General features: G+C 35.1%; 5 protein-coding genes and 1 long non-coding RNA gene across 7 annotated transcripts; 4 read left to right on the top strand and 2 right to left on the bottom strand.

The window, feature by feature from the left end:
- The first annotated feature begins 2373 nt into the window (after positions 1–2373).
- LOC113792505 (uncharacterized) lies at positions 2374–5313 on the top strand. Of its 2 annotated transcripts, none has more exons than XR_012847174.1 (3): positions 2374–3477; positions 3523–4887; positions 4947–5313. It is a non-coding gene; the product is annotated as an uncharacterized LOC113792505 (long non-coding RNA). The 2 variants fall into 2 exon arrangements; XR_012847173.1 differs by having other exon boundaries at positions 4936–5313.
- Positions 5314–17756: 12443 nt separating this feature from the next.
- LOC113795782 (uncharacterized) lies at positions 17757–19378 on the bottom strand. The gene is made up of 3 exons (XM_027346003.2): positions 19123–19378; positions 18276–19053; positions 17757–18215 (listed from the first exon to the last, which is right to left on the bottom strand). The coding sequence occupies exons 1-3, from the start codon at positions 19210–19212 to the stop codon at positions 17824–17826; spliced, it is 1260 nt and encodes a 419-aa protein (XP_027201804.2). The 5' UTR covers positions 19213–19378; the 3' UTR covers positions 17757–17823.
- Positions 19379–19582: 204 nt separating this feature from the next.
- LOC113795795 (uncharacterized) lies at positions 19583–20916 on the top strand. Its single transcript, XM_027346018.2, has 4 exons — positions 19583–20235; positions 20298–20507; positions 20562–20699; positions 20758–20916. Exons 1-4 carry the CDS (start codon positions 20143–20145, stop codon positions 20830–20832), a joined length of 516 nt encoding a protein of 171 aa, XP_027201819.2. The 5' UTR covers positions 19583–20142; the 3' UTR covers positions 20833–20916.
- A 64-nt stretch (positions 20917–20980) lies between these two features.
- Positions 20981–23476, top strand: Tfb1 (transcription factor B1). Its single transcript, XM_027346007.2, has 2 exons — positions 20981–22396; positions 22456–23476. Exons 1-2 carry the CDS (start codon positions 21105–21107, stop codon positions 22949–22951), a joined length of 1788 nt encoding a protein of 595 aa, XP_027201808.2. The 5' UTR covers positions 20981–21104; the 3' UTR covers positions 22952–23476.
- A 67-nt stretch (positions 23477–23543) lies between these two features.
- On the top strand, positions 23544–25300 carry Kat60 (katanin p60). The gene has a single exon (XM_027346008.2). The coding sequence runs from the start codon at positions 23545–23547 to the stop codon at positions 25210–25212; it is 1668 nt and encodes a 555-aa protein (XP_027201809.2). The 5' UTR covers position 23544; the 3' UTR covers positions 25213–25300.
- LOC113795791 (uncharacterized) lies at positions 25289–27146 on the bottom strand. The gene is made up of 4 exons (XM_027346013.2): positions 26209–27146; positions 26057–26146; positions 25899–26004; positions 25289–25840 (listed from the first exon to the last, which is right to left on the bottom strand). Exons 1-4 carry the CDS (start codon positions 26666–26668, stop codon positions 25777–25779), a joined length of 720 nt encoding a protein of 239 aa, XP_027201814.2. The 5' UTR covers positions 26669–27146; the 3' UTR covers positions 25289–25776.
- Positions 27147–27934: the final 788 nt, after the last annotated feature.

Genomic DNA, 27934 nt, shown 5'->3' with positions numbered 1-27934 from the left:
CTAACCTAACCTAACCTAACCTAACCTAACCTAACCTAACCTAACCTAACCTAACCTAACCTAACCTAACCTAACCTAACCTAACCTAACCTAACCTAACCTAACCTAACCTAACCTAACCTAACCTAACCTAACCTAACCTAACCTAACCTAACCTAACCTAACCTAACCTAACCTAACCTAACCTAACCTAACCTAACCTAACCTAACCTAACCTAACCTAACCTAACCTAACCTAACCTAACCTAACCTAACCTAACCTAACCTAACCTAACCTAACCTAACCTAACCTAACCTAACCTAACCTAACCTAACCTAACCTAACCTAACCTAACCTAACCTAACCTAACCTAACCTAAAACTGTTGGGTTTTCCTACCCGGAAAACCCAACAGTTTTCCACCTACCTGAACTAAACTCAGTTTTGCTTTAAATGCTGTCTCAATCACTTGTTCGATAGAAATCAACATTATATTTCTTATTGTGTGTCTGTGTCTGTATGTATGTATATCCATCACCATATATTCATCATCATATATTCATCACCATCCATCCATCCATTCACAATCATTCAAAACACATTGAATGAGAATCCATCATTGACAATTCCATTCCCATTGCAAAACACACACATTCCCATTGCAAAACACACACATTCCATTGAAAATGCCATTGAAAAATTTTTCCCATTGAAAACACATTGCAAAACACACACATTCCATTCAAAATGCCATTGCTAAACACATTCTTCAACAATCACAAATTGAATGAATCCACCATCAACCAATTCTTCCAATCATCCACCATCAACCAATTCTTCCAATCATCCAAAACCTAACCAATTCTTCCAATCATCCACCATCAACCAATTCTTATCATTCACCACCAATCATAGTTGTTATTGTTGCTAAAAGTTGATCATCATCCTATCACCACCATAAAAAATCATCATCCAATCATTCATTCCTATCCACCATCATTCATCTCCATCCAATCACCAATCACCAATCCAAATTCCTATCCACCATCCAACCCCATCATCCACCATCATCCAAAAATCATTCACCCAATCCCATCATCCACCACCAATCATTGTTGTTCATCCAATCACCAATCCATTCCGATCATATTCATTCTTCCAATCCAATCACCAATCAACAATCCTATCCAATTCTCCAATCACCAATCAACAATCCAATCCAAATTCCTATCCACCATCATTCATTCCTCCAATCAACAATCCACATTCATACCTCATCATCATCAAAACCATCTCCACCAAAAATCCACATTGAAAATCTCCATTGACAATTTTTCAGCAAAACACACACATTGAAAAAACTCTCCATTGATTTTCAAAATCCCATTGCAAATATCATTTTCAAAAATCTCCATTGATTTCAAAAATCTCCATTCATTTTCAAAAATCCCATTGAAAAAACCCATTGATTTTCAAAAATCTCCATAGAAAAATCCCATAGAAAAATACCATAGACAAAAATCCCATAGAAAAATCTCCATTGATTTTCCCATTGCAAATATCATTTTCAAAAATCCCATTGCAAATCCATCACACACTATTTTTCCCATTCACAAACCAAACACCTCAAAAACAAATTCCAAAAATCAACCAAAAACCAAACCAACAACTAATTCCATACTCACTTACCTTAAACCAAACCAAAAATTCCATCCAAATACCCTACAACACATTCTAATACTAATTCCAAAAAACGCGGCAGGCTCAGGTTACATAGGCATAGGCAGGCCTCAATTTCTAAATTTTTTGAAAATTCTCTCACTGACAATCAGTGCCATCTATTGTAACAAACCACAATTGGCTACCCTAACACGTATCCACAATCAACAAACCACAATTGGTTACCACAAATGTCTACCCTAACAAGTGTCTATTGGTTACCCCAATTGTTAACCCAAAACTAACCTAACAAGTGTTTATTACTACCCTAACAAGTGTCCACAAATGTCCCAAAACTAACCTAACAAGTGTCTATTGGTTACCCCAATTGTTAACCCAAAACTAACCTAACCCGTATGAACCAAGAATTGTTCCATTTGTTATTCCATTTGTTGTTGATATTCCAATTGTCATTCCATTTGTTGACATTCCATTAGTTATCCCATTTGTTGCCATTCCATTTATCTAACCATTGTCACCACAAATGCTACTCTAACAAATGCTACTCCTCTATCAATCATCATCATCATCATACATACAATATATCAATCCACAATCTACCACACTCTACCATCCATCCATCCATCCATCCACCAATCCATCCATCTCCACACACACACTACACACACACACACACACACAATCTTCCAAATCAATCACCACCATTCACAATCATTCTTTGATTGTCTTTCGTTTAGCTCGGTTGGGCCCAATGACAAGATAATCATAGAATCCCTTACACTGTTTGTGTTTTTGGATTGTGTTTGTTTGTGTTTACTTGTTGTTGTTAATTATCTATCTCATCTATCACTGTGGTCTTTGACGTCGATACTTCACTAACTACTATCATGAATCCTGGTTAATAGTGTTCTCATAATGATGCAATCAACAGCTTCCAGTAGTCGAAAAGCACTTGCTCTATTCACAATCATTTTTCAATGACACTCTATCCACCATTTCTTGACTATCAATTCCCCATTGATATGACAATCAATCAATTCTTCCATTCCAGAGCAAGTCTTGGGTACTGGTCTCCTGTTCTGTATTCTTCATTATTTGCCACTGTTATCCACTTTCATGATATGTCCTGTTATTGAATATCTTTGTCATTCGTACTACCGTTGATTCTGAGCAACGAGCGTTAACCGTGTTTACACAAACACAATCACTCCATTCATCCATTTCTTGACTTGCAATCCAATCTATATTGATTGACTCTCATTTCACCCATATTATGACATTCAATCCATCCATTTCTTGTCTTTCATTTCCCACTTTCGATCTTCATTTCATCTTCATATCAGACATTCAATTCATGCATTTCTTGCCTCTCTACTTCACCATCATAAACACACAGTGTCTAATGATTACCAATTTCATCAATCGCTTTGTACATTTTCCCATCTTTGAATCTCTATTCTTACCCATTTCATGACTATCAATCTAACTTTCTTCCCAATTTCCTTTCCCAAATCTTTCCTATTTTTGCTTTTTACTTACCTTTTCCTCGCTTCTCATTTCACCCATTTCATACATATCATTTGCATTTGTTGGCTATTGCCTTCTCTTGACATTTGATTGTTCGACACTCATTCTTTCCCATTTCTTGACATTCAATCCATCCACTTGACTTGCATATGTGAGCCATGTCTTCACTCCCTTTATGAGGCTGAAAAAAAAAACATTAATAAAAAAAATCATTATTATTATTATCATTTTTGTTCATTCCCTTACCAGAAAACAGCAACAACAAATCATCAATAACCACCACCAATAAAGGTAAATATCTACATACATACATTTTAATAATAGTTTCTATCCAAGTCATACTATAGATCAAATCGTATAATGCCATTGGTTTTCATTGGATAGTCATCATATCGTATAATGCCATTGGTTTTCATTGGATAATCATCATATCGTATCGTATCGTATCATATCGTTGGATCATTCCATTCCATTCCATATATAATAACCTGCCATTGGAATTCACTGGATCATATCATCATAATAACATGCCATTGGTATTCACTGGATAGTCATCATATCGTATTGCCATTCCATTCCATTCCATATCATATCATATCATATCATGCCATTCCATTCCATTCCATTCCTTGATCATTTCACTGGATAGTCATCATCATCATCATCATCATAATCATAAGCCATAATCACTACATCTTGAATCTTATCCACAATGACATAAAAAAGTATTATTATATCATATCATTTCATATCAAACAAATGGTTGGTTGGAGGACATCATTGTTATTGGCCAAATCAAATCATTCATTCACTGATATTTGGCCAATTTTTCATAACAAACAAATGGAGGTTGGAGGACATCATCATCATCATCAAATCAAAACCAAATGAATTATTTTGTTATTTTCTTGTTTTTCAATTGTAGTATATTTGTATCAAATGTTTTTCATCAATCAAATTATTGTCAAATGAATTATTGTCATATGAATTATTATTGAATTAAATTCAGGATAACAAAGATAAATTATAACCTGTGTTTGTTTGATTTTCTTCCAATTTTTCCAATTTTTCCAATTTTTCTCAACCATTCCTATTCCTATTCATATCAACAATCCAATATACACACACTCATTCAAAAAGATCCAATGATCATAACAAACCACAAATGGCTACCCTAACCATTATCCACAAATAACCACAATCAACAAACCACAAATGGCTTCCCTAACACGTATCCACAATCAACAAACCACAAATGGCTTCCCTAACCATTATCCACAAATAACCACAAATGGCTTCCCTAACCATTATCAACAAATGTCTCAATAATCATAACCACAAATGGCTTCCCTAACACAAATGTTCCAAATATTTACAAACCACAAATGTTATTCCAATTGACAAATGATTCTCTAACAAGTATCAATCAACAAATGCTACCATAACCATTGTCATTCCAATCAACAAACCACAAATGGCTTCCCTAACACAATTGTTCCAAATATTTACAAACCACAAATGTTCCAATTGGTTACCACAAATGTCCCAAATGGTTACCCAAAAAAAAAAAAAACCCAAAACTAACCTAACCAGTATCAACAACCAACCAACATCCATCCATCCAAATTTTTTCATTGCCTTACCAAAACAGCACCATTCCATTCCATTCCATTCCATTCCATTCCATCAACCACAATAAAGGTATTATCATTTCATAACTACATTCATACATTTTAATATCTATCCAAGTCATACTTTAGATCAGATCGTATCGTTGGTTCATTCAATATATTATCATTGGATTGTTTCGTTAAATATAATCGTTGGTTCATTCAATATATTATCATAGGATTGTTTCGTTAAATAGTATCGTTGGATCATTCAATATATTATCGTTGTATTGTATTCCATTACATTCCATTCCATATATAATAACATACCATTGGTTTTCACTCACTGGATCATAATATATCGTTGGTTCATTCCATTCCATTCCATTCCATATAATAATATAATCATGCCATTGGATATCGTATATGCATTCATCATTGTTCAATTGGATAGTCATCATCATCATCATCATAAGCCATAACATATCATAATCATGATCATAAGCAATAACCACATCATCATCATCATCAAATCAAAACCAAATGAATTATTTTGTTATTTTCTTTTTTTTTCAATTGTATATTTGTATCCAATGTATATTTATCAAATGTATCAAATGTTTTTCATCTACCAAATTATTGTCATATGAATTATTATTGAATTAAATTCAGGATAACAAAGATAAATTATAACCCGTGTTTTTTTTTTTGATTTTCTTCTCCATCAAATCCAATCACCAATCACCAATCCAATATACACACACTCATTCAAAAAGATCCAATGATCATAACAATCCACAAATGCTAATCTAACAAGTATCAACAATCCACAAATAACCACAATTGGCTTCCCTAACCAGTGTCTATCAACAATCCACAAATGTTCCAATCAACAAACCACAAATGTTCCAATCAACAAACCACTAATGGCTTCCCTAACCATTATCAACAAGTGTCAACAAATAACCACAAATGGCTTCCCTAACCCGTATCCATTATCAACCATCCAATCCAATTTCAAATCATCCATCCAACTACTTGTAAGTATCAAGCCATACTAACCATATCATCCAATCAACAATCCAATCCAATCACCATATCATCCAATCAACAATCCAATCCAATCACCATATCATCCAATCACCAATCCAATCACCATTCAACAATCAACAATCAAATCCTATTCCATACCACTAATTGACTGATCATCATCATCATTGGAATCATCATACATTCATCATCAACTGAATATTTCCATTGCAAATCTCCATTGATTTTCCCATTCAAAACACACACATTCAATTTTTACCATTCAAAACACACACATTGCCAATTTACCATTGAAAATCCCCATTGAATGATTCTCCATTGATTTTCCCATTGAATGATTCTCCATTGAAAACACACACATTGAATGAATCTCAACCAAAAATATCAACCAAAAATGCCATTGAAAAACACACACATTCAAAAATTTTTCCCATTGAAAATCTCCATTGAATGATTCTCCATTGAAAAACACACACACATTCAAAAATTTTTACCATTGATTTTCCCATTGACAAATCATTGAATGAATATCCAATCCACCAATTCATATCCAATCCACACCATTCATCACCTTAGAAATTATATCCATTCGATAGCCCATTTCATCTAGTTTCTCATGGTACCAAAATTTCTTAAAAATTCCAATCCATTCCAATCCAAATCAACCAAAAACAAGTGTCCGGAAAGTTCTTTCCACTTCATCTATCTTTTGCCATGCTTCGCTATTTGCTGGCAGCCTATGAAAAATAGGCACCCCTAAACAAGAACGAACTTTTCGAACGACCTCAACAAAAATATTTTTCTCTAGTTTTTCAAATCAAATCATTGAAATCTTTTCTTCATTCATTTCCAATTGTTCTTCCTAATAATGATCATTGAATATTGATAATAACCTATCAATATATCATCTTGTTCATATCCATTCAATGATCAAAATTCAATATTATTCTTGTTATACACAAACACATAGCATATCACAATAATGACAAGTTCTCGGTTGTATTGTTCCAAATTGTCCCATCATTCACCATCCATCCATCCATTTGCCATTTGCCTATCCACATTCATTCATTCAACCAATTCCAAATTCATTCAATATCGTTGTCCATCATACCATACCATGCCATTCCTATCCAATCCTTCCATTTGCCATTCCTATTGCCATTCCTAATTCATATGCATCCTCAGTATCTTGTAATAATAACTTCCAATATAGTATTGTTTGAATATCCAAATATTCGGAATATTTCCATAGTATAGCATTTATAAAGATGACAAGTTTGTTTATTTGTTTGTTTATTTGTTTGTTCCAAGTTTTCCATTCATCCAACCATATATCCATCCATATATTGATTCACCATAATCATCATCAACCAAAACACACACACACATTGAATGAATCTACCATTGAAAATTGCCATTTACAATTTTTGCCATTGAATATCTACCATTGACAATTTTTGCCATCGAAAATTTCCCATTGACAAAACAAACACATTGAATGAATCTACCATCAAAAATCTACCATCGAAAATTTCCCATTGAAAACACACACATTGAATGAATCTCAACCAAATATGCCATTGAAAAATGCCATTCGATTTTTCCCATTGAATGATTCTCAACCAAAAATGCCATTGAAAAATGCCATTCGATTTTTCCCATTGAATGAATCTCAACCAAAAATGCCATTCGATTTTTCCCATTGAAATACACACACATTCAAAAATTTTTACCATTGAACTAACACACTCATTGAATGAATATCCTATTCTTAATCCATTCCTATTCATCCACACCATCAAAAATCATCAACAACACCACCACCATCAAATAGCCCATTTCATCTAGTTTCTCATGGTACCAAAATTTCTTAAAAATTCGAATCCATTCCAATCAAAATCAACCAAAAACTACTGTCCGGAAAGTTCTTTCCACTTCATCTATCTTTTGCCATGCTTCGCTATTTGCTGGCAGCCTATGAAAAATAGGCACCCCTAAACAAGAACGAACTTTTCGAACGACCTCAACATCAATATTTTTCTCTAGTTTTACAAATCAAATCTATTTAATAGATCATTTTTTCATTCATTCATCCAACTAATGATCATTGAATATTGATCCTAACATCAATATATCATCATCCATTGTATGAATCCATTCAATGATCAAAAAGCATATCACAATAATGACAAGTTCTCGGTTGTTTTGTTCCAAATTGTCCCATCATTCACCATCCATCCATTTGCCATTCTTATTCATTCATTCATTCATTCCTATTCATCATCCAATTCATTCTACAAATAATCTACCTTCTTAAATATCCAATATCCATATCATAACATACCATTCCATGCCATTCACCATCCATTCATCATCCATTCATCATCCATTCATCATCCATTCACCATCCATTCACCATCCATTCATCATCCATTCATCATCAACTGCATATCTTTACCTAAACCATTTATATTCAAATCTCCCATTGAATGAACCATCTCATAAAAAAATCACAAATTGAATGAATCTACCATTGATCCATTCCCATTGACAAAACACACACACACACACAATCCATCCCATTGAGAATGAATCTCAACCAAAAATCTTCCATTGATCCAATCTCATTGAATGATATTCTCCATTGATCCATTCCCATTGAGATTTCCATTATCATCAACTAAATTTCAACCCTATTTTCATTGAAAAATCCATTTGCCATTCCAATTGCCATTGATCATACATACATACACTACTCATCATCATCAATAATTATTCCAAATTGTCCCATCTTCCATTCATTCATTCATTCCATACCATGCCATGCCTATTCATTTGCCATACCATATCATATCATACCATGCCATGCCATGCCATTCACCATCCATTCACCATCCATTCATTCAATCACCAATTCATTCTCATCCATTCACCATCCATCCATTTGCCATTCCTATTCATTCGATCACCATTCGATCATCTAGTCTAGTTTATCCATTCCATTCATTCAATCACCAATTCAACAAGTTTGTTCAAAAATTGTGATCAATCAATATTTGGTGTATCATGTATCCTCTGTGTGTTGTATATTAAGTGTTTGTTTGCATGTATCTTGTGTGTGTATTGATTGAATCCATCCAAATATTTACAAACCACAATAATGACAAGTTTGCTTGCTTGTTCCAAATCCATCATCCTATCATCACTCACTCATCCAGATTATTACCAATTAGGTTCCCCTTCGGGGAACCTAATTGCTCGATGCTGTTGGGTTTTCCTACCCGGAAAACCCAACAGTTTTCCACCTACCTGAACTAAACTCAGTTTTGCTTTAAATGCTGTCTCAATCACTTGTTCGATAGAAATCAACATTATATTTCTTATTGTGTGTCTGTGTCTGTATGTATGTATATCCATCACCATATATTCATCATCATATATTCATCACCATCCATCCATCCATTCACAATCATTCAAAACACATTGAATGAGAATCCATCATTGACAATTCCATTCCCATTGCAAAACACACACATTCCCATTGCAAAACACACACATTCCATTGAAAATGCCATTGAAAAATTTTTCCCATTGAAAACACATTGCAAAACACACACATTCCATTCAAAATGCCATTGCTAAACACATTCTTCAACAATCACAAATTGAATGAATCCACCATCAACCAATTCTTCCAATCATCCACCATCAACCAATTCTTCCAATCATCCACCATCAACCAATTCTTCCAATCATCCACCATCAACCAATTCTTATCATTCACCACCAATCATAGTTGTTATTGTTGCTAAAAGTTGATCATCATCCTATCACCACCATAAAAAATCATCATCCAATCATTCATTCCTATCCACCATCATTCATCTCCATCCAATCACCAATCACCAATCCAAATTCCTATCCACCATCCAACCCCATCATCCACCATCATCCAAAAATCATTCACCCAATCCCATCATCCACCACCAATCATTGTTGTTCATCCAATCACCAATCCATTCCGATCATATTCATTCTTCCAATCCAATCACCAATCAACAATCCTATCCAATTCTCCAATCACCAATCAACAATCCAATCCAAATTCCTATCCACCATCATTCATTCCTCCAATCAACAATCCACATTCATCATCATCATCATCAAAACCATCTCCACCAAAAATCCACATTGAAAATCTCCATTGACAATTTTTCAGCAAAACACACACATTGAAAAAACTCTCCATTGATTTTCAAAATCCCATTGCAAATATCATTTTCAAAAATCTCCATTGATTTCAAAAATCTCCATTCATTTTCAAAAATCCCATTGAAAAAACCCATTGATTTTCAAAAATCTCCATAGAAAAATCCCATAGAAAAATACCATAGACAAAAATCCCATAGAAAAATCTCCATTGATTTTCCCATTGCAAATATCATTTTCAAAAATCCCATTGCAAATCCATCACACACTATTTTTCCCATTCACAAACCAAACACCTCAAAAAACAAATTCCAAAAATCAACCAAAAAACCAAACCAACAACTAATTCCATACTCACTTACCTTAAACCAAACCAAAAATTCCATCCAAATACCCTACAACACATTCTAATACTAATTCCAAAAAACGCGGCAGGCTCAGGTTACATAGGCATAGGCAGGCCTCAATTTCTAAATTTTTTTGAAAATTCTCTCACTGACAATCAGTGCCATCTATTGTAACAAACCACAATTGGCTACCCTAACACGTATCCACAATCAACAAACCACAATTGGTTACCACAAATGTCTACCCTAACAAGTGTCTATTGGTTACCCCAATTGTTAACCCAAAACTAACCTAACAAGTGTTTATTACTACCCTAACAAGTGTCCACAAATGTCCCAAAACTAACCTAACAAGTGTCTATTGGTTACCCCAATTGTTAACCCAAAACTAACCTAACCCGTATGAACCAAGAATTGTTCCATTTGTTGTTATTCCATTTGTTGTTATTCCATTAGTTATCCCATTTGTTGCCATTCCATTTGTTGACATTCCATTAGTTATCCCATTTGTTGCCATTCCATTTATCTAACCATTGTCACCACAAATGCTACTCTAACAAATGCTACTCCTCTATCAATCATCATCATCATCATACATACAATATATCAATCCACAATCTACCACACTCTACCATCATCCATCCATCCATTACCAATACCTCTTCCACACACACACACACACACACACACACACACAATCTTCCAAATCAATCACCACCATTCACAATCATTCTTTGATTGTCTTTCGTTTAGCTCGGTTGGGCCCAATGACAAGATAATCATAGAATCCCTTACACTGTTTGTGTTTTTTTGGATTGTGTTTGTTTGTGTTTACTTGTTGTTGTTAATTATCTATCTCATCTATCACTGTGGTCTTTGACGTCGATACTTCACTAACTACTATCATGAATCCTGGTTAATAGTGTTCTCATAATGATGCAATCAACAGCTTCCAGTAGTCGAAAAGCACTTGCTCTATTCACAATCATTTTTCAATGACACTCTATCCACCATTTCTTGACTATCAATTCCCCATTGATATGACAATCAATCAATTCTTCCATTCCAGAGCAAGTCTTGGGTACTGGTCTCCTGTTCTGTATTCTTCATTATTTGCCACTGTTATCCACTTTCATGATATGTCCTGTTATTGAATATCTTTGTCATTCGTACTACCGTTGGTTATGAGCAACGAGCGTTAACCGTGTTTACACACACAAACACAATCACTCCATTCATCCATTTCTTGACTTGCAATCCAATCTATATTGATTGACTCTCATTTCACCCATATTATGACATTCAATCCATCCATTTCTTGTCTTTCATTTCCCACTTTCGATCTTCATTTCATCTTCATATCAGACATTCAAAACCAACCAAATCAGACCACCAACTTCACCATCATAAACACACAGTGTCTAATGATTACCAATTTCATCAATCGCTTTGTACATTTTCCCATCTTTGAATCTCTATTCTTACCCATTTCATGACTATCAATCTAACTTTCTTCCCAATTTCCTTTCCCAAATCTTTCCTATTTTTGCTTTTTTACTTACCTTTTCCTCGCTTCTCATTTCACCCATTTCATACATATCATTTGCATTTGTTGGCTATTGCCTTCTCTTGACATTTGATTGTTCGACACTCATTCTTTCCCATTTCTTGACATTCAATCCATCCACTTGACTTGCATATGTGAGCCATGTCTTCACTCCCTTTATGAGGCTGAAAAAAAAAAAAAAAAAAAAAAAAAAAAAAAACCTTTCTCGTGTTGTCAAATTGGAAGTAGTTCAATCTTTATCTACGTTGGAATCGTTGAATCGTATCTTTCTTTTGTGTGGTACACCTAACCTAACCATAGCGATAATGGAAAAAATTTTATTCGTGCCAGCAAAGAAATTAAAAAATTGTTTAACTTTGTTCAAGATTTGAAACAATCCGATGACCGTTGTATTGATTGGATTTTTTCACCACCTCATGCTCCTTGGTTCAATGGAACTGCTGAACGATTGATAGCTGTAGTCAAAAGGTGTTTACGGGTTTTTGACAACGAATTTCGATCTATTGAAAATGCCCGTTATATGTTCCTTCAAGTTGAATCAGAAATCAACAATCGGCCAATCATCCAGAATGACGAACGTTGGTTATCAGCCTTTGAATTGGCGTATGGAAGACCGCAAGAACCTCTGAAATTATTGAATGATTCAGATAAAACAGAAATTGGTTCAGCTTTTAGATGGCTAAAACATCTGAATAACATTCGTAACAAATTCGAAAAGTTATGGCGGCAACAGTATTTATCATCATTGAATCAAAACAACCCACCAAAAATGGATAAATTGGAAATTAATGATTTTGTTCTGATCCCGACAAATTTTGAAAAAAAACGATTCAACTGGCCAATTTATCGCGTATTATTGATTACAAAGAATGATGATGGAACGATCAAAAGCATCAAGATCAAGGATACGGAAACTGGAACCGAATTGGTCCGACCTATTAAAGGAATTATCCGTCTAGAATCGCGGCGGGAATGTTAAGAAACCGAAGTTCGAAATTCGAAGCCGTTTGTTCGAAACGATTTATAATCGAAACTGTTTTAATTTTTTCTATTCATTCGTTCTCATGTAGCTAACAGTTAATAAACTATATGAATTTTCTAAAATATTAACCTCGTGTTGCTTGATTTTTTACATAGGTTTTGTTTAGTTTTTCTACAAACACAAATGTTCCAATTGGTTACCACAAATGTCCCAAATGGTAACCCAAATGGTATCCCAAATGGTAACCCAAATGGTAACCCAAATGGTATCCCAAATGGTAACCCAAAACTAACCTAACCATTATCAACAATTGTTCCAAATATTTACAAACCACAAATGGCTTCCCTAACCATTATCAACAATTGTTCCAAATATTTACAAACCACAAATGGCTTCCCTAACCATTATCAACAAATGTTCCAATTGCCATTCCAATTGCCATTCCAATTGCCATTCCAATTGTCATTCCATTTGTTGTCATTCCAATTGCCATTCCAATTGCCATTCCAATTGTCATTCCATTTGTTGTCATTCCATTTGTTGTCATTCCATTTGTTGACATTCCATTTGTTGACATTCCATTAGTTATCCCATTTGTTGCCATTCCATTTATCTAACCATTGTCACCACAAATGCTACTCTAACAAATGCTACTCCTCTATCAATCATCATCATCATCATACATACAATATATCAATCCACAATCTACCACACTCTACCATCATCCATCCATCCATTACCAATACCTCTTCCACACACACACACACTCCAATTCACACTACTCATAAATCAGTTAAATCCAAAAAAAGCCCCAGGACCTGATCACATAACCAACAACATGATCAAACACCTTCCTTCACAAATGATCTCAGCACTACATCAGTTAATGTTAAAATGTCTCTCGTACGGTTATTTTCCAGCGACCTGGCGCACGTCATACACACGCATCATCTTAAAACCCAACAAAACAGATCATTTCTCCCCCTCCTCCTACAGACCCATTTCCCTCACCTCCCACTTATCTAAACTATATGAGAAAATCGTACACACCTTTCTAGTTCGTCATCTTGAGTCCAACAACCTCATTCATCATTCTCAACACGGATTCAGAAACAACAAATCGTCAATCTCCGCTCTCAACAAAATTATCACCGATATCGACAATTTAAACCATAAGCACAAAGCAATCATCTCCATCGATTTCAAAGGAGCTTTTGATAATGCACCACACTGCAAAATTCTCAACGAAATGAATAATCTAAATTGTCCCTTTTATCTAAAATCTATCGTCTCGCACTATCTTAACAACAGAAACATCCACATAATCACCGATCATCACAACATCATTCACAATCCACTGGGACGTGGCTGCCCACAAGGGGGAGTCCTCTCTCCTACCCTCTGGAACATAATCATGAACAGTCTTCTCAAAAAACTTTCAGAAACGTATACCTGCACAGCCTATGCAGATGACCTAACCATCATAGCATCCGGTAGTTCTGTCCTCAACCTGGCTCTACAAATCAATGGAATCACCAACACCGTCAGCAACTGGTCTAATGACAACTGCATACCAATCAATTATCAAAAATCCAACGTCCTCCCCATTGCCCGTTCTCCTCCTTTCATCGAACACATGATCAACATCAACATCGTCACACAATCCAAAATTCTTGGCGTTACTTTCACATCTAATCTAAAATTCGACAAGCATGTACACAACAAAATTTCACAACTGTATAAATATTTCAATATTCTTAAAATTCACATCTCACACAAATACGGACTCACACAAACACGCAGACACATATTATATAAATGTCTCGTAATCCCCTCCCTACTATATGCTTCCGAAATATGGAGCAACAGAATTAATCAAAACACATTTCGAACACTCAGTACATTTGATAACGCACTCCTCAGGAACACACTAAATGCATATAAATCCACACCAATAAACACAATACACTTATTAACAAACACACCTCTAATCAAAGATGTAATTACAGTGAAGACAGACACATACAATAACATACAAAACCTATCAAGAACCAATATTTTTAGACAATTAATCCAACAGCAAGCACAGAACACGATTAATACACACATGAAACATTTATATGATCAATGTACAAAACCTTTAGTAAAACACATCCACGAAAACAATCTTAAATTCACACAAACACAAGCAACAACATCACTACTCACCGGACACGGTCCCACAAGAGAATACCTCTTCCGGATCTGGAAAATCGGTTCCTCACCTGATTGTCCCACTTGTAATACACCACAAACATACCTACACATAATCAAAGATTGTCCACTTTTCTCAGACATAAGACATAAATACACAATAGCAACACAGGACACAACATCAATTGTAAATAAGCTTATCAAAAACAACACTTTTACAGACTTTTGCAATGAAATACACACACTATTACGATTACACAACAGACACTTAAAATACAACACACAAAACAACATATCAGATTCAACATAAACACTAACACACATTTGTAAACAATTTTCTACCTCATTCAATTCATAATTTCTTCTATATTTTCTCTTTATAATATTAAATAAAATTTTGGAGTTACGCTCCTTTAAAAAAAAAAAAAAAAAAAAAAAAAACACACACACACACACACACACACACACAATCTTCCAAATCAATCACCACCATTCACAATCATTCTTTGATTGTCTTTCGTTTAGCTCGGTTGGGCCCAATGACAAGATAATCATAGAATCCCTTACACTGTTTGTGTTTTTTGGATTGTGTTTGTTTGTGTTTACTTGTTGTTGTTAATTATCTATCTCATCTATCACTGTGGTCTTTGACGTCGATACTTCACTAACTACTATCATGAATCCTGGTTAATAGTGTTCTCATAATGATGCAATCAACAGCTTCCAGTAGTCGAAAAGCACTTGCTCTATTCACAATCATTTTTCAATGACACTCTATCCACCATTTCTTGACTATCAATTCCCCATTGATATGACAATCAATCAATTCTTCCATTCCAGAGCAAGTCTTGGGTACTGGTCTCCTGTTCTGTATTCTTCATTATTTGCCACTGTTATCCACTTTCATGATATGTCCTGTTATTGAATATCTTTGTCATTCGTACTACCGTTGGTTATGAGCAACGAGCGTTAACCGTGTTTACACACACAAACACAATCACTCCATTCATCCATTTCTTGACTTGCAATCCTACCTATATTGATTGACTCTCATTTCACCCATATTATGACATTCAATCCATCCATTTCTTGTCTTTCATTTCCCACTTTCGATCTTCATTTCATCTTCATATCAGACTTTCAAAACCAACCAAATCAGACCACCAACTTCACCATCATAAACACACAGTGTCTAATGATTACCAATTTCATCAATCGCTTTGTACATTTTCCCATCTTTGAATCTCTATTCTTACCCATTTCATGACTATCAATCTAACTTTCTTCCCAATTTCCTTTCCCAAATCTTTCCTATTTTTGCTTTTTTACTTACCTTTTCCTCGCTTCTCATTTCACCCATTTCATACATATCATTTGCATTTGTTGGCTATTGCTTTCTCTTGACATTTGATTGTTCGACACTCATTCTTTCCCATTTCTTGACATTCAATCCATCCACTTGACTTGCATATGTGAGCCATGTCTTCACTCCCTTTATGAGGCTGAAAAAAAAAAAAAAAAAAAAAAAAAAAAAAAAAAAAAAAAAAAAAAAAACCTAACCTAACCTAACTCCCTAACCTAACCTAACTCCCTAACCTAACCTAACTCCCTAACCTAACCTAACTCCCTAACCTAACCTAACTCCCTAACCTAACCTAACTCCCTAACCTAACCTAACTCCCTAACCTAACCTAACTCCCTAACCTAACCTAACTCCCTAACCTAACCTAACTCCCTAACCTAACCTAACTCCCTAACCTAACCTAACTCCCCTAACCCCCCTGAGCGAAAGCAGCTCACGAACCTTCCCTCCCCTAATAAGATGCGGAGATTTCGTATGCATAGTTATGAAAAGTCATGAAAAAGAGAAATAACAATTAACAATTACTTATCTGCGTCTGCTTTGCTCAGTTAAAGGTTCGTGATTCCAGTTGAAGAATTGTTTTATTCTGTCCACTTGTGCACCATTGTTTCCATATTGGTATTCTTTAGTCGTTTCCTTCGATATTCTTCTGCTGATTTGTTCATTGTTGATAGTGATATATATCAATTCCATAGCAAACACCCGGCAGTGGTCATGTAGGCAATATTCTGCCCCAAACGCATTTCGAATTCATTGAATCGAGGCGCGAGCACTGCCGGGCTTATATGTTATCCACTTTGTTTACTACGTTATGATATTTCATAGTCAACAAAACAATCAGCAGACAATATCACTTGGAATACGACAAAGAACCATTTGTTTGATCCAAAGCCAAAAAATATTCGGATAATTCCACGTTGATTGTTGATAACCACAAACAAAGAGCGAGTGATGAAATGTAAACAATATGCGCAGTGTTCACTTTTTTGGAGAATGATTTTGCACTTTTCAAAAATTTTGTTCGAAAAAAATGAGTCGATGATGAAACGCGCGTGCTGAACACAAAAAGGAAAATTTAGAAAAAAAACTTTTCGAAAACTCTTTGGCATTGTTAATAAACGACAGGATGATTAAAAGAAAGAATAAATTGCACTAACAAACAATGTCGAATTTTGAACAGTATTCTTTCGTTTGGCATTTGCATTTCAATCAGATCAAGTGCAATGAAGGAATCTAATCAAGATGGTTGATGTTGGATAAATTAGTTTTTAATAATAAACATTATTGAATGGAATTGGATCAATGATCAATGATCAATGACGACTGCTTTGTATTCGTGTGGTTAAACGCTTCAAGCGATTCTGAAAAGTGTTACTAACTCGATTAAGACCAGTACGCGCGGTAAGGTGGGCTGATCCAGCAGATAATGCTGTTTGACTTGCATGACTGATATTTTTACAACTGATATTTTTTGAACTGAAACGATTCAATTTGGGAGCCTGTGTCAAACTGTTTCGACTTCTTGCAGTGGCGATATTTGCTGACATTTTTGATACATTCAATCCGCCCCTCATGCCAGAACGTCCGGTCTTTGCATAGGATGGCTGTGCTTGTTGACGACGACGTTGAGCGACCAATATGCACCACAGTATTATCATCAATATCAATAATAACAATATGATTGCACCTATAATCCAGTAGAAATCTTGAGCAAAAAGAAAATTATTTGATCTGAAAACAAAACAAACAACTCCAAACAACTTACATGATTTGGAAAGAGTTGAGGGAATAATAATGCCAGGACAATTGAAAAACGAATCATAACTACGTTGTTTAAACTCGACTGGCTGACCGCGTTGATTATAAGCACTCTCCGGAAATACATAGATAGATCTATCACTGAATAAGTAAAATTTTTCACCACTCACAAATCCATTCAACACCGGCCATTGCACCGGAGTCCCTGATCCGCATGATCGATCGATCATAATTTTTGTTTTGCTTTGATCGAAACAGATTTTGAAAAATTCATGTTGTAATGGACCTATAGCATTCTTTTTACGTATACTATTGCCAGAACATCCGTAAATTTGAATGTTAAGACCACCGTCGTTATGCCTTACAGAATAAAATTTGCATGGTTGCTGTGTTGAAAGTAATACTTCCTCTGGATTTCGAAAATATCTCCATCCTACTGCTACTTCATTAAGTTTGATATTATAATTAACTCCATTCCTGCCAGTGCTAGCTCTGACAGTTATACAAATCCAATCCCCTTCCACATCCGAAATGACCCATGCATTGAATATAACATCTTTGGCTTGTTTGAATTGTGGATTGCTGTAAAATGTTGGATATTTCTTCTCGAGTGGCATTGGCTTGGATCGAAGATATAATTTATCTAAGGCCGAATCCATTGAATCAGCTGCAACATCATATACAAACAAATCCTTTGTTATCAATAATAATCGTTCTGGTGTTTTTCCAACTGTCAATAAATTCAATTTGTTACCATTATTATCTCGTAAACTTTCACAGATTTGCTGTTCACAAGGTTAACAAGTTCAAGATTCCTATCAATACTTGCAATAATACAACCAAACAATACTCACATCTTTTCCTGTTGAATTGGTTGTCATTTGGATGGTCTCAATTTGAACCATCAGTATGATCAAAACTGCCACATTGCATGCTATTGACATTTTCACTCGCAAATTAACCAAACACAATCGAAAAAACCAACAACGATTTGGTTCCCTCAAATCCTATCGTTGCTTTTAAATGTTTTCATTCGTTTTGTTGTCCATTATTGAATTGAGAACAATTTCTATTTAATAATGGAATCTTTTTCCTCAACAATTCTTAACCCTGCGTTAGTCATTTGGGACATTTGTTACTTTCCGATAAACATGTCTACAATTGCAATTTTCTTTAATTTTGTTTACACTGTGCTTGATATCTCTATGTAATTTGATATTATTATCCTCACTAACTAATAAGCAAGCGATTTGTCGCTTCTGATAAAACATTCTCTATGAGGATTGATTTATCAATCACAATCAACCAACCAATGGAGTGTTTGATCAAATGATCACATGAACAAGTGAATGACATCATTTGATCAAACACTTGCATTTTCTTTATTGATGCTCTGAAAGGAGTTGATTTGATTCTGTTTTGGTGATGAGTTTTTTCCATTCAGCATTCCTCGATTGATTGTTATGATTTCTTTTGAATTGCTGGCACCATCCCCATTATTACTCATGCCAATACTATGACTTAATAAAAAATTCAAGGGCGGTGCCATCTTCACTATCTTCACTATCGCACAACCACAGAATCATAACAATGATAATTATTTATTGGTGAAAGCAAGGTGAACGAGCTCCACTTTGTTTGTGTCTGGCATTTGTGAGTGTATTTGTTGTCTGTTTATTGATATCCAATGTTTTCATACTCAACAAACAACAATGTTTGGGTTTTTGGAACATTCATACCCAATTGGAATGAATGAATGCTCATCATTCATTATTCATCAACAATCAATCCAATACTCATGTTCAATTCTGTTAAAAACATGGTGATAATTTCAAATTGTTTGATTGCTCGTTGATCTTCTTCAAACTTCAATCATGCCTTTTGTAAAGATAAACTTTGCCCAACAAATCGTAGTAAATAAAAACTATCTCCGATCCATACCCGGTTTGTTGAAATTGGTTCAATGTGTAAGTTTTGTGTTATTGAAATTGATTACAAATTCACTAATTGGTTTGTTGATTGTCACTAGCTATGTTGTTTGATATCATTTTTAACCATATGGCTTTCATGTCGCAGCAATTACGACCCATATCTGGGAACTTATTCTGGATTTGTTGGTGGTGATCTGGAAACTTTTGCACTGTTGATCCATTTCATGTTATTCATGATGACCACATTGATATTGGCCATATATTATTTGTCAATATTTGCATCGACCATAATTCCCAAAACAGTATTTGTATGTTGATATTGTCAATAATGAATCATTTGTTTTACCCTTATTATGTTCAAGGAATTTGTCTATCATTTATTGGCCTTCATCTCTCAACTGATCGTTTCCATTTGTTTGTTGATAACATTAGTCAATAGGAATCAAGCTGATGACGGATTTCCGCCTGAACCAGGATTCAAAGGCAAACTAACTAGTTCGGTTTGTAAATTCTATCCTTATTCAATCAATCAATTGATTCAATTTCTTTGATTGATAGATATTCGGTCTGATGGCTTCAATCGTTTATGGCATCGATGCATGTTATTCCTATCAATCCTATATCCGAAGCTGATCAATCAATATGAATTGTTGTTAATAATTGTATATATCAACATTTTATCCAAACAAAATGAATAAACTTTGATTTGTTTGTAAACGTTTTTCCCAATTGCTAATTTAGACTTGAAACAATGTTCATTATGATTATTGTGAGTCATCATAGATGGCAGCAACAATTTATTGACTCTAACCACCTCACCTGGCATGATCATATGCCCGATTGATTTGTATTTTGACAAATAATAAATAATTAATCTTTGATAAGAATATTTGACATTGGTCATCATGGCTCAATCGGAAGATGTTCGTGCTATGATAGAACATGTTCGTGTGAAAAAAGCTGATGGCACTCTGTATCTGATGAACGAGCGTATTGCATGGATGCCGAACGGCAAAAATACATTTACCATATCACATAAGTATGCCGACATTAAAACGCAAAAAATTTCGCCCGAAGGAAAACCCAAAATTCAATTGCAGATCGTTTTGGCCAATGGCAGTGATACATTTCATTTTGTTAATCCTAAAGGCCAACCGGCACAGCTTGAGGATCGTAATCAAGTCAAAGAAATTCTACAGCAAATGTTGCCGTTGTTTCGGCGAAAAATGTCCCAAGAAATGGAACAAAAATGCAAAGTATTGGTGGACAATCCAACACTGTATCAACTTTATAAAGAATTGGTTGCTACCAACATCATCAGTACGGATGAATTTTGGCAAACTTATGCCACACGAAAACAGTTATCAATGAAAGGAATCGATGCAACCGGTAAAAAAGAAAAAGTCGGTGTCTCATCGGCTTTTTTGGCCGATGTTAAGCCACAATCGGATGGACAGAATGGCATTCACTATAATATCACCAGCGAAATTATCGAGGCTATTTTTCAGACATATCCCGCCGTCAAGCGAAAACATTTTGAATGTGTTCCACACAAACTGTCCGAACAAGAATTCTGGCAGCGTTTCTTTCAATCCCATTATTTTCATCGTGACCGTATGACTTCCATGAAAGATTTCTTCAATGATTGTGCCAAACAGGATGAAATGGACATTCAAAATGCTATTAAAAAAGGAATTATTGATCCATTCTTCGATATCAGAGTATTCGATGACCCGGTCGAACCGACCATCGAAAATGTTTTAGGTTCAGAAGCGACAACTAGCTCGGCCAACAAACCCGAACTATCTGCCAACAAAGCTTTGATTAGAAGGTTTAACTTTCACTCAATCATGGTTTTGGATGCATGTCGATCCGAGGAAGAACGTGGATACAAAGATCCCTTGTCAATCATCAACGGTGGAGATAAAAAGAAAGAATCAAAAGAAAAACCCGAAGAATTAACCACCACCATTGTCGAATCAAAAGATGATGCCTTCGAGACTGAAAGATTGGTGGCAAAAAAACGTCGATTAAAAGAAGCCACCGAATATGACGATCTGGCCGGGAAAAAGCCTTCGGTTGGTGCATCGATCGATGAATTCGATGAAGGTATTGAACCGCCTAAACTTCAAGTTACCAATGTCGAACGTTATATGTATGGTCCTACACCTTTGTTGAAAAATTCAGAAAATTCATAGTAAGTGCAATACATTGTTGTTTTGCAAAATGTTAATTTTCAATTGTTTTTGAATTTAGTGATTATCCTCATGATAAACGAAATGTTAAAGCCTCGCTGCAAGCTGCTTTATTACAACAAATCACAGCCATCTCATCCAATCGGCGACCATTTTCCGGTATCATTTTGGATTCCAAGAAAGCTATCCAGGTCGTAAACGATTTATCACCCGGTGGAATACTGATGAAAGATGCCAGTGTTGTGTCATCCAATCTCAAAGATGAAATACCCAAGGATATTGTATTGGAACTCAAACACCTTCAAATGGCATTGGACGAATTACTTTATCATTTTTGGCAATGCGTTCCATTTTCGAATCAAGTTCACGAAAAAAAGTTTATCGAAATGAAAGAAACGTTGGACCGTTTTCATATCAATAAATTACAACCATTTCATGATCGCGTCTCCAAAGAATATCACCGGGACTTGACGAGCCATTTATTCAACAAACTTGAATCGGCACATGCTCGTTATAATAATTGGTATAGAAAAAAACAGTTACAATTCAAAAATTAAACTATCTTATGTTTGGGTTAACCCTCAAAAAAAACAAACCAAAATTTTTTTGATGTGTTACTATGACAACCTGAATGTGAAATACACAGAAATCGAATAGCAAAATGAAGAAGGAAAAAATCTTCAACACCAACCAACCATCATTATGATAGGTCATTAACATTGATCTCGATTTTTGTTATTTGATAGAGAGGGGGCTGAATGACTTGGTCTCGCTGGTTCAATTATTGCATTGATCAATCCATTCATTCACTCATTCATTCTTTCATTCTTTCTTTCATTTCAATTTTATCCATAAAAGGATCAACCAAACAAGCATCTTGGTGGCCATCAAATTTTCACTGTGCCTGTTCAACTTTAGTCTGCTGCGGTGACTGCCACCACCACCATTACCACCACATAAACATCAGATATACGCTCACGCATCTCCAAACAAAAACTTGTTGTTTTGTTATTGTGCTTATATTATTGTAATGCGTATAATGTGTTTGTTATTATGAAATAAATATTTGATCTGAGTTTCCATTTCTAGCATTGGATAATTGTTTGCTCCAAATTGTTACTGTCCAATTGGATCAAATGTGTTGAGAAAAATGAATGTTCCAGCTGAAATCGGTGACAATGTGAAAGTTGCCCGTGAATGTTCACTGTTGGGAAACTATGAAACGGCCCTAATCTATTACCAAGGTGTTGTTCAACAAATTCACCGTCATTTGCAAACAATAACTGACCATAATCTGAAGGAAAAATGGCAAGAAGTTCAACAAATCATTGCTCAAGAATATGAAGTTGTTAAAGATCTTCATCAAACATTGTTAAATTTCAAAGGTGATCATCACAATTCACGGCCGATTGGTCCTCCCAATTTAGCTGGATCTGGTGGTGGTGGATCTTCCGGAACCAATGGTTCTATCGATCCTAGTCTTTTTGCTACCATTTTACAAAATGTTTCCTACGATAATTATCGAGATCCAGATGTATGGCCAGAACCGGTTGATGTAAATCACCATCATCGTTCATCTATGCCACCGCCGCCATCAACATCGTCTTCGAATTGTCGTAAGCCTGGTCATTCATCATCCTCATCTTCCCATCATAATATTGGTTCTCGCAGTATCACGCAGAAATCCTCAAACCGAAACTCTGCTTCATCCAAAGGTGGTCCTTCGAAAGATCCACGAGCCAAAAGCAAAGACACATCCAATTCGAGAGCGTCGGACACAAAACGTCGAACAACAACATCAAGCTCTGGTGCCAATTCTAGCCAAACAAATTCGAATGGAAATAATGCTACCAAGTCAGCTGATGATTTGAACGAACAAAACAAAGAACGTCGTTTCGAAATTCATGGACCTGATGCCGAATTGGTGGAAATGCTGGAACGTGATATTTTGCAAAAGAATCCCGATACACATTGGGATGACATTGCCGATCTGCAAGAAGCCAAACATCTGCTAGAAGAAGCTGTGGTATTGCCAATGTGGATGCCCGATTTTTTTCGTGGCATACGTCGACCATGGAAAGGCGTATTGATGGTCGGACCACCAGGTACAGGCAAAACAATGCTCGCTAAAGCTGTTGCCACTGAATGTAAAACAACATTCTTCAATGTTTCATCCACAACACTCACTTCCAAATATCGTGGTGAATCGGAAAAATTGGTTCGGTTATTGTTTGAAATGGCGCGTTTTTACGCTCCATCCACTATATTTATTGATGAAATCGATTCACTTTGTTCGCGAAGAGGTTCCGATAATGAACATGAAGCCAGTCGTAGAGTTAAATCCGAATTGCTGATACAAATGGATGGCATAACTAACAATGATGATCCATCCAAAGTAGTCATGGTTTTGGCTGCTACCAATTTTCCCTGGGACATTGATGAAGCCTTACGAAGACGTTTGGAAAAACGTATCTACATTCCATTGCCCACGGCCGAAGGTCGCGAGGCATTGCTTCGAATCAATTTACGCGAAGTGAAACAAGCGGAAAATCTAGATGTTGGCGAAATTGCTCGACGTTTGGATGGTTATTCCGGTGCCGATATAACTAATGTTTGTCGAGATGCTTGTATGATGGTTATGCGACGTCGTATACAAGGTCTGACGCCCGAACAAATACGTTCGCTATCGAAAGAAGAACTGGATCTGCCTGTTACATTCAATGATTTCGAAGAGGCAATGCGCAAAATTAACAAATCCATTTCGCCCGAAGATCTGAAAAAATATGAAAAATGGATGGCCGAATTCGGTTCAACGTAAATGGAAACATATAAATTGTGAAATTGTAATTTTGTTTGAAATGTTTTGCAACAATTATTTTCTAAAATAAAACATATTTTACAAACCACTACAACCACAGTGTTTATTCATTCATTCATGTTGGATGGACAATTTTTATTATTATTATTTGATGACATAGTCAGTTTACCAAATGAATAAGGCACCAAATATAACTGGCCAACTTCATTGTCTGCTGCTGATCAACTGATCGAACTCAATTATGATGACAAATGATGATCAATACAAAAATAATTCGATATAAAACGATAACGGAAAAGAAAAGAAAATCAACACTAAAACAATTATTAACAAAATCCTGTGTTGCAATCATTTTCTGTTAGTTTGACAAGAATTGTTTATCATCATCATCGGTGAATAACAGGAAAGAATATTGAAAAATATAATTAAAAAATTGCTGGCCAACAAACGATGATATCACAATCATTTAGAAAGAAAATGTATTAAATATTCTCATCATGATAATGTTATGTAAGTATTATTAATGAGACGAAATTCACAGATTATTTTCCCGATTGGTCCGCATTAGACTGTTATGGTTGGATGTTCCGGACACGATCGATTAACATTGAACCAAGCATCGATACATCTGTCCAATGAATGAATCAATGAATCAATAAAGGAATCAACTGTGATTCAACACTTACTTTTTATGATATATACACAGACATGGAAGACGAGCTATTTTTTCACCATTCAGCATATCTTCTAAACAAATTACACATTCTCCTTTGTCTTCGGTGAGTACATCCTCTGCAGGAAAAAAACAAAAATCATTTGTTATTTCAAAAAGATAATAACATACCATTATAATTGAATGGAAGTTTATAACACATTAAATGAAACTGTAGTTCATCTTTGAGAATAATTTTCGAACAGCCTGAACACTTGACATCTGATTAGAGAGAGAGAAACAATTAATAAAACGAGTGATTGAATCAGAAAGATGATAATTACGATTATAATTATATGGAATAATTGGAAGTGAAAAAGGCATAAACGACAATGATGAAAGACCAATATCGATGTCCAAATCATTCGAGAGAATATCATGTGATGAGGATGATGAGGATGTATTGTTCGATGTGAGAAAATCAATGGCACTCGAATGCGATGGTCTGGATGATGAGCGCCGTGAATTGCCGGAGGTTGTTGTTATATGATCACTAGCACTGCCACCGGACAACACTAGACTTCTGGTACGTTGTCGGGAAGAATTATTACTGTCACTATGGTTGAAAATGTCATCATTGTTTTCGGTATTAGACCGATGGCCATTTCTATATGGTGTGGAATATGTTGAACTATTATTACCCATGTTGCTTGAAGAATTATTATCGTCACTTTGGTTTATTATTCTCGATGGGCTATTATCATTACTTGCGGCTGTTGTTGTACTTTGCCTAGCACCCATCATTCATAACAAAACCGAAAATTCGAAATTTAATTTTCACACCAACAAATTCGAGAAGAAAGAATCAAAATGGGTGCAAAGCAGAATATAATTGTTATAGAAAGAAACGGAGAGTGAACAAAACAACGTTCATGACCAAGTGTGATGAGCATCAACAAAAATATTTCAACCAAACAAACAACCAATCAAACGACAACACTCACCAAAATACTAAAATAACAAGCATGACAAAAAGTGATTTATTCGCATTATGTGGATGATAGTCGTGGTGGTTGATTGGTAGGTTATGTTGAAAAGATCATATAAGAATGATGATTATGGGGATTTCAGTATGGTGTGGTGGTATTGATAATGATGGTGATTTGTGTAAATGTAGTTTGTTCATTTCAATCACAATCACAACGATGATTATTGGAAAATGGAACCCAAAACAACAAACACAAGAATGGAGAGAAATTTAATTTGTTGATGCGTTTTGTTGTTGTTGACATCCAATTTTTTATGATGATAACACTGACTTGGATTGGCCAAAACACAAATTGATTATAACATTCGTTTATAGAAAATCCAAATAACCCATATACTCAGGGATTCTTGTTATTCTGATCAGCTGATGACACAAACTCAATTGAGTCGAAAGAATCGATCCAGTTTTCGCAGCAAAAAACAAAATCAATCCAACTTATTATCTTTCACGACACACACTTTTTATTTTCTTACATCTAATTATTGTCGCATTGATCTTTAGACTTTTTACAAATTTCGTTTGATAGCAATGCTGTTGTGGTTGTTGTTGTTGTTATTTGTCCAAGTTTGATAAACACACAGCGCAATTTTCTCCTTTCTTCTTTTTCTTTACCACTGATCATCATCATCGCTGTTCGGTTTTTCAGTGTGTGTTAACAATTGGCACAACAACAACAACAATGATGATGATGGTGTGGATTAAATTGATGCGCGCGCTTGAATTTATAACTTGATATTGATTGACATGGATATATAATTTAGTTAGGTGATGATATATGATTGATAATGATGTGTGTTTGCAAACGATTCCTTCAATCATTATCATTGCATTTTTGATTAATTTTTTTAAATTATAAAATCCATATTTTGGAAAAAGATGATGATGGAGTCTGTGTGCGGAACTGTAATCTCTAATTACTTTATGATGGGGGAAACAGTTATTTTTCATTTCAATTTATCACATTTGGCCATTCGCTATTTGTCTCCATTTTTCTCCTTTTCCGTAGCTAATTATAGAATTTA

The sequence above is a fragment of the Dermatophagoides pteronyssinus genome, unplaced genomic scaffold (genome assembly GCF_027571235.1).
Source record: "Dermatophagoides pteronyssinus isolate colony J.1.1.1.1 unplaced genomic scaffold, Derpt_VIB-CSIC_2022.12 sq0001, whole genome shotgun sequence".
Taxonomy (NCBI): domain Eukaryota; kingdom Metazoa; phylum Arthropoda; class Arachnida; order Sarcoptiformes; family Pyroglyphidae; genus Dermatophagoides; species Dermatophagoides pteronyssinus.
Note: the sequence above shows the minus strand (reverse complement) of the source record. Positions and strands in the feature narration are given on the sequence as shown.

Coding starts and splice junctions, on each gene's coding strand:
- LOC113795782 (XM_027346003.2), bottom strand. CDS start 19,212: ATGTCAATAGCATGCAATGTGGCAGTTTTGATCATACTGATGGTTCAA. Junction 19,054..19,122: donor CCAATTCAACAGGAAAAGAT/GTGAGTATTGTT, acceptor CCTTGTGAACAG/CAAATCTGTGAAAGTTTACG. Junction 18,216..18,275: donor CTCAACTCTTTCCAAATCAT/GTAAGTTGTTTG, acceptor TTTTTGCTCAAG/ATTTCTACTGGATTATAGGT.
- LOC113795795 (XM_027346018.2), top strand. CDS start 20,143: ATGCCTTTTGTAAAGATAAACTTTGCCCAACAAATCGTAGTAAATAAA. Junction 20,508..20,561: donor TAATTCCCAAAACAGTATTT/GTATGTTGATAT, acceptor ATTATGTTCAAG/GAATTTGTCTATCATTTATT. Junction 20,700..20,757: donor AAGGCAAACTAACTAGTTCG/GTTTGTAAATTC, acceptor TTTGATTGATAG/ATATTCGGTCTGATGGCTTC.
- Tfb1 (XM_027346007.2), top strand. CDS start 21,105: ATGGCTCAATCGGAAGATGTTCGTGCTATGATAGAACATGTTCGTGTG. Junction 22,397..22,455: donor AAAAATTCAGAAAATTCATA/GTAAGTGCAATA, acceptor TTTTGAATTTAG/TGATTATCCTCATGATAAAC.
- Kat60 (XM_027346008.2), top strand. CDS start 23,545: ATGAATGTTCCAGCTGAAATCGGTGACAATGTGAAAGTTGCCCGTGAA.
- LOC113795791 (XM_027346013.2), bottom strand. CDS start 26,668: ATGATGGGTGCTAGGCAAAGTACAACAACAGCCGCAAGTAATGATAAT. Junction 26,005..26,056: donor ACTTCCATTCAATTATAATG/GTATGTTATTAT, acceptor TTTTTCCTGCAG/AGGATGTACTCACCGAAGAC. Junction 25,841..25,898: donor CTGTGTATATATCATAAAAA/GTAAGTGTTGAA, acceptor TTCATTGGACAG/ATGTATCGATGCTTGGTTCA.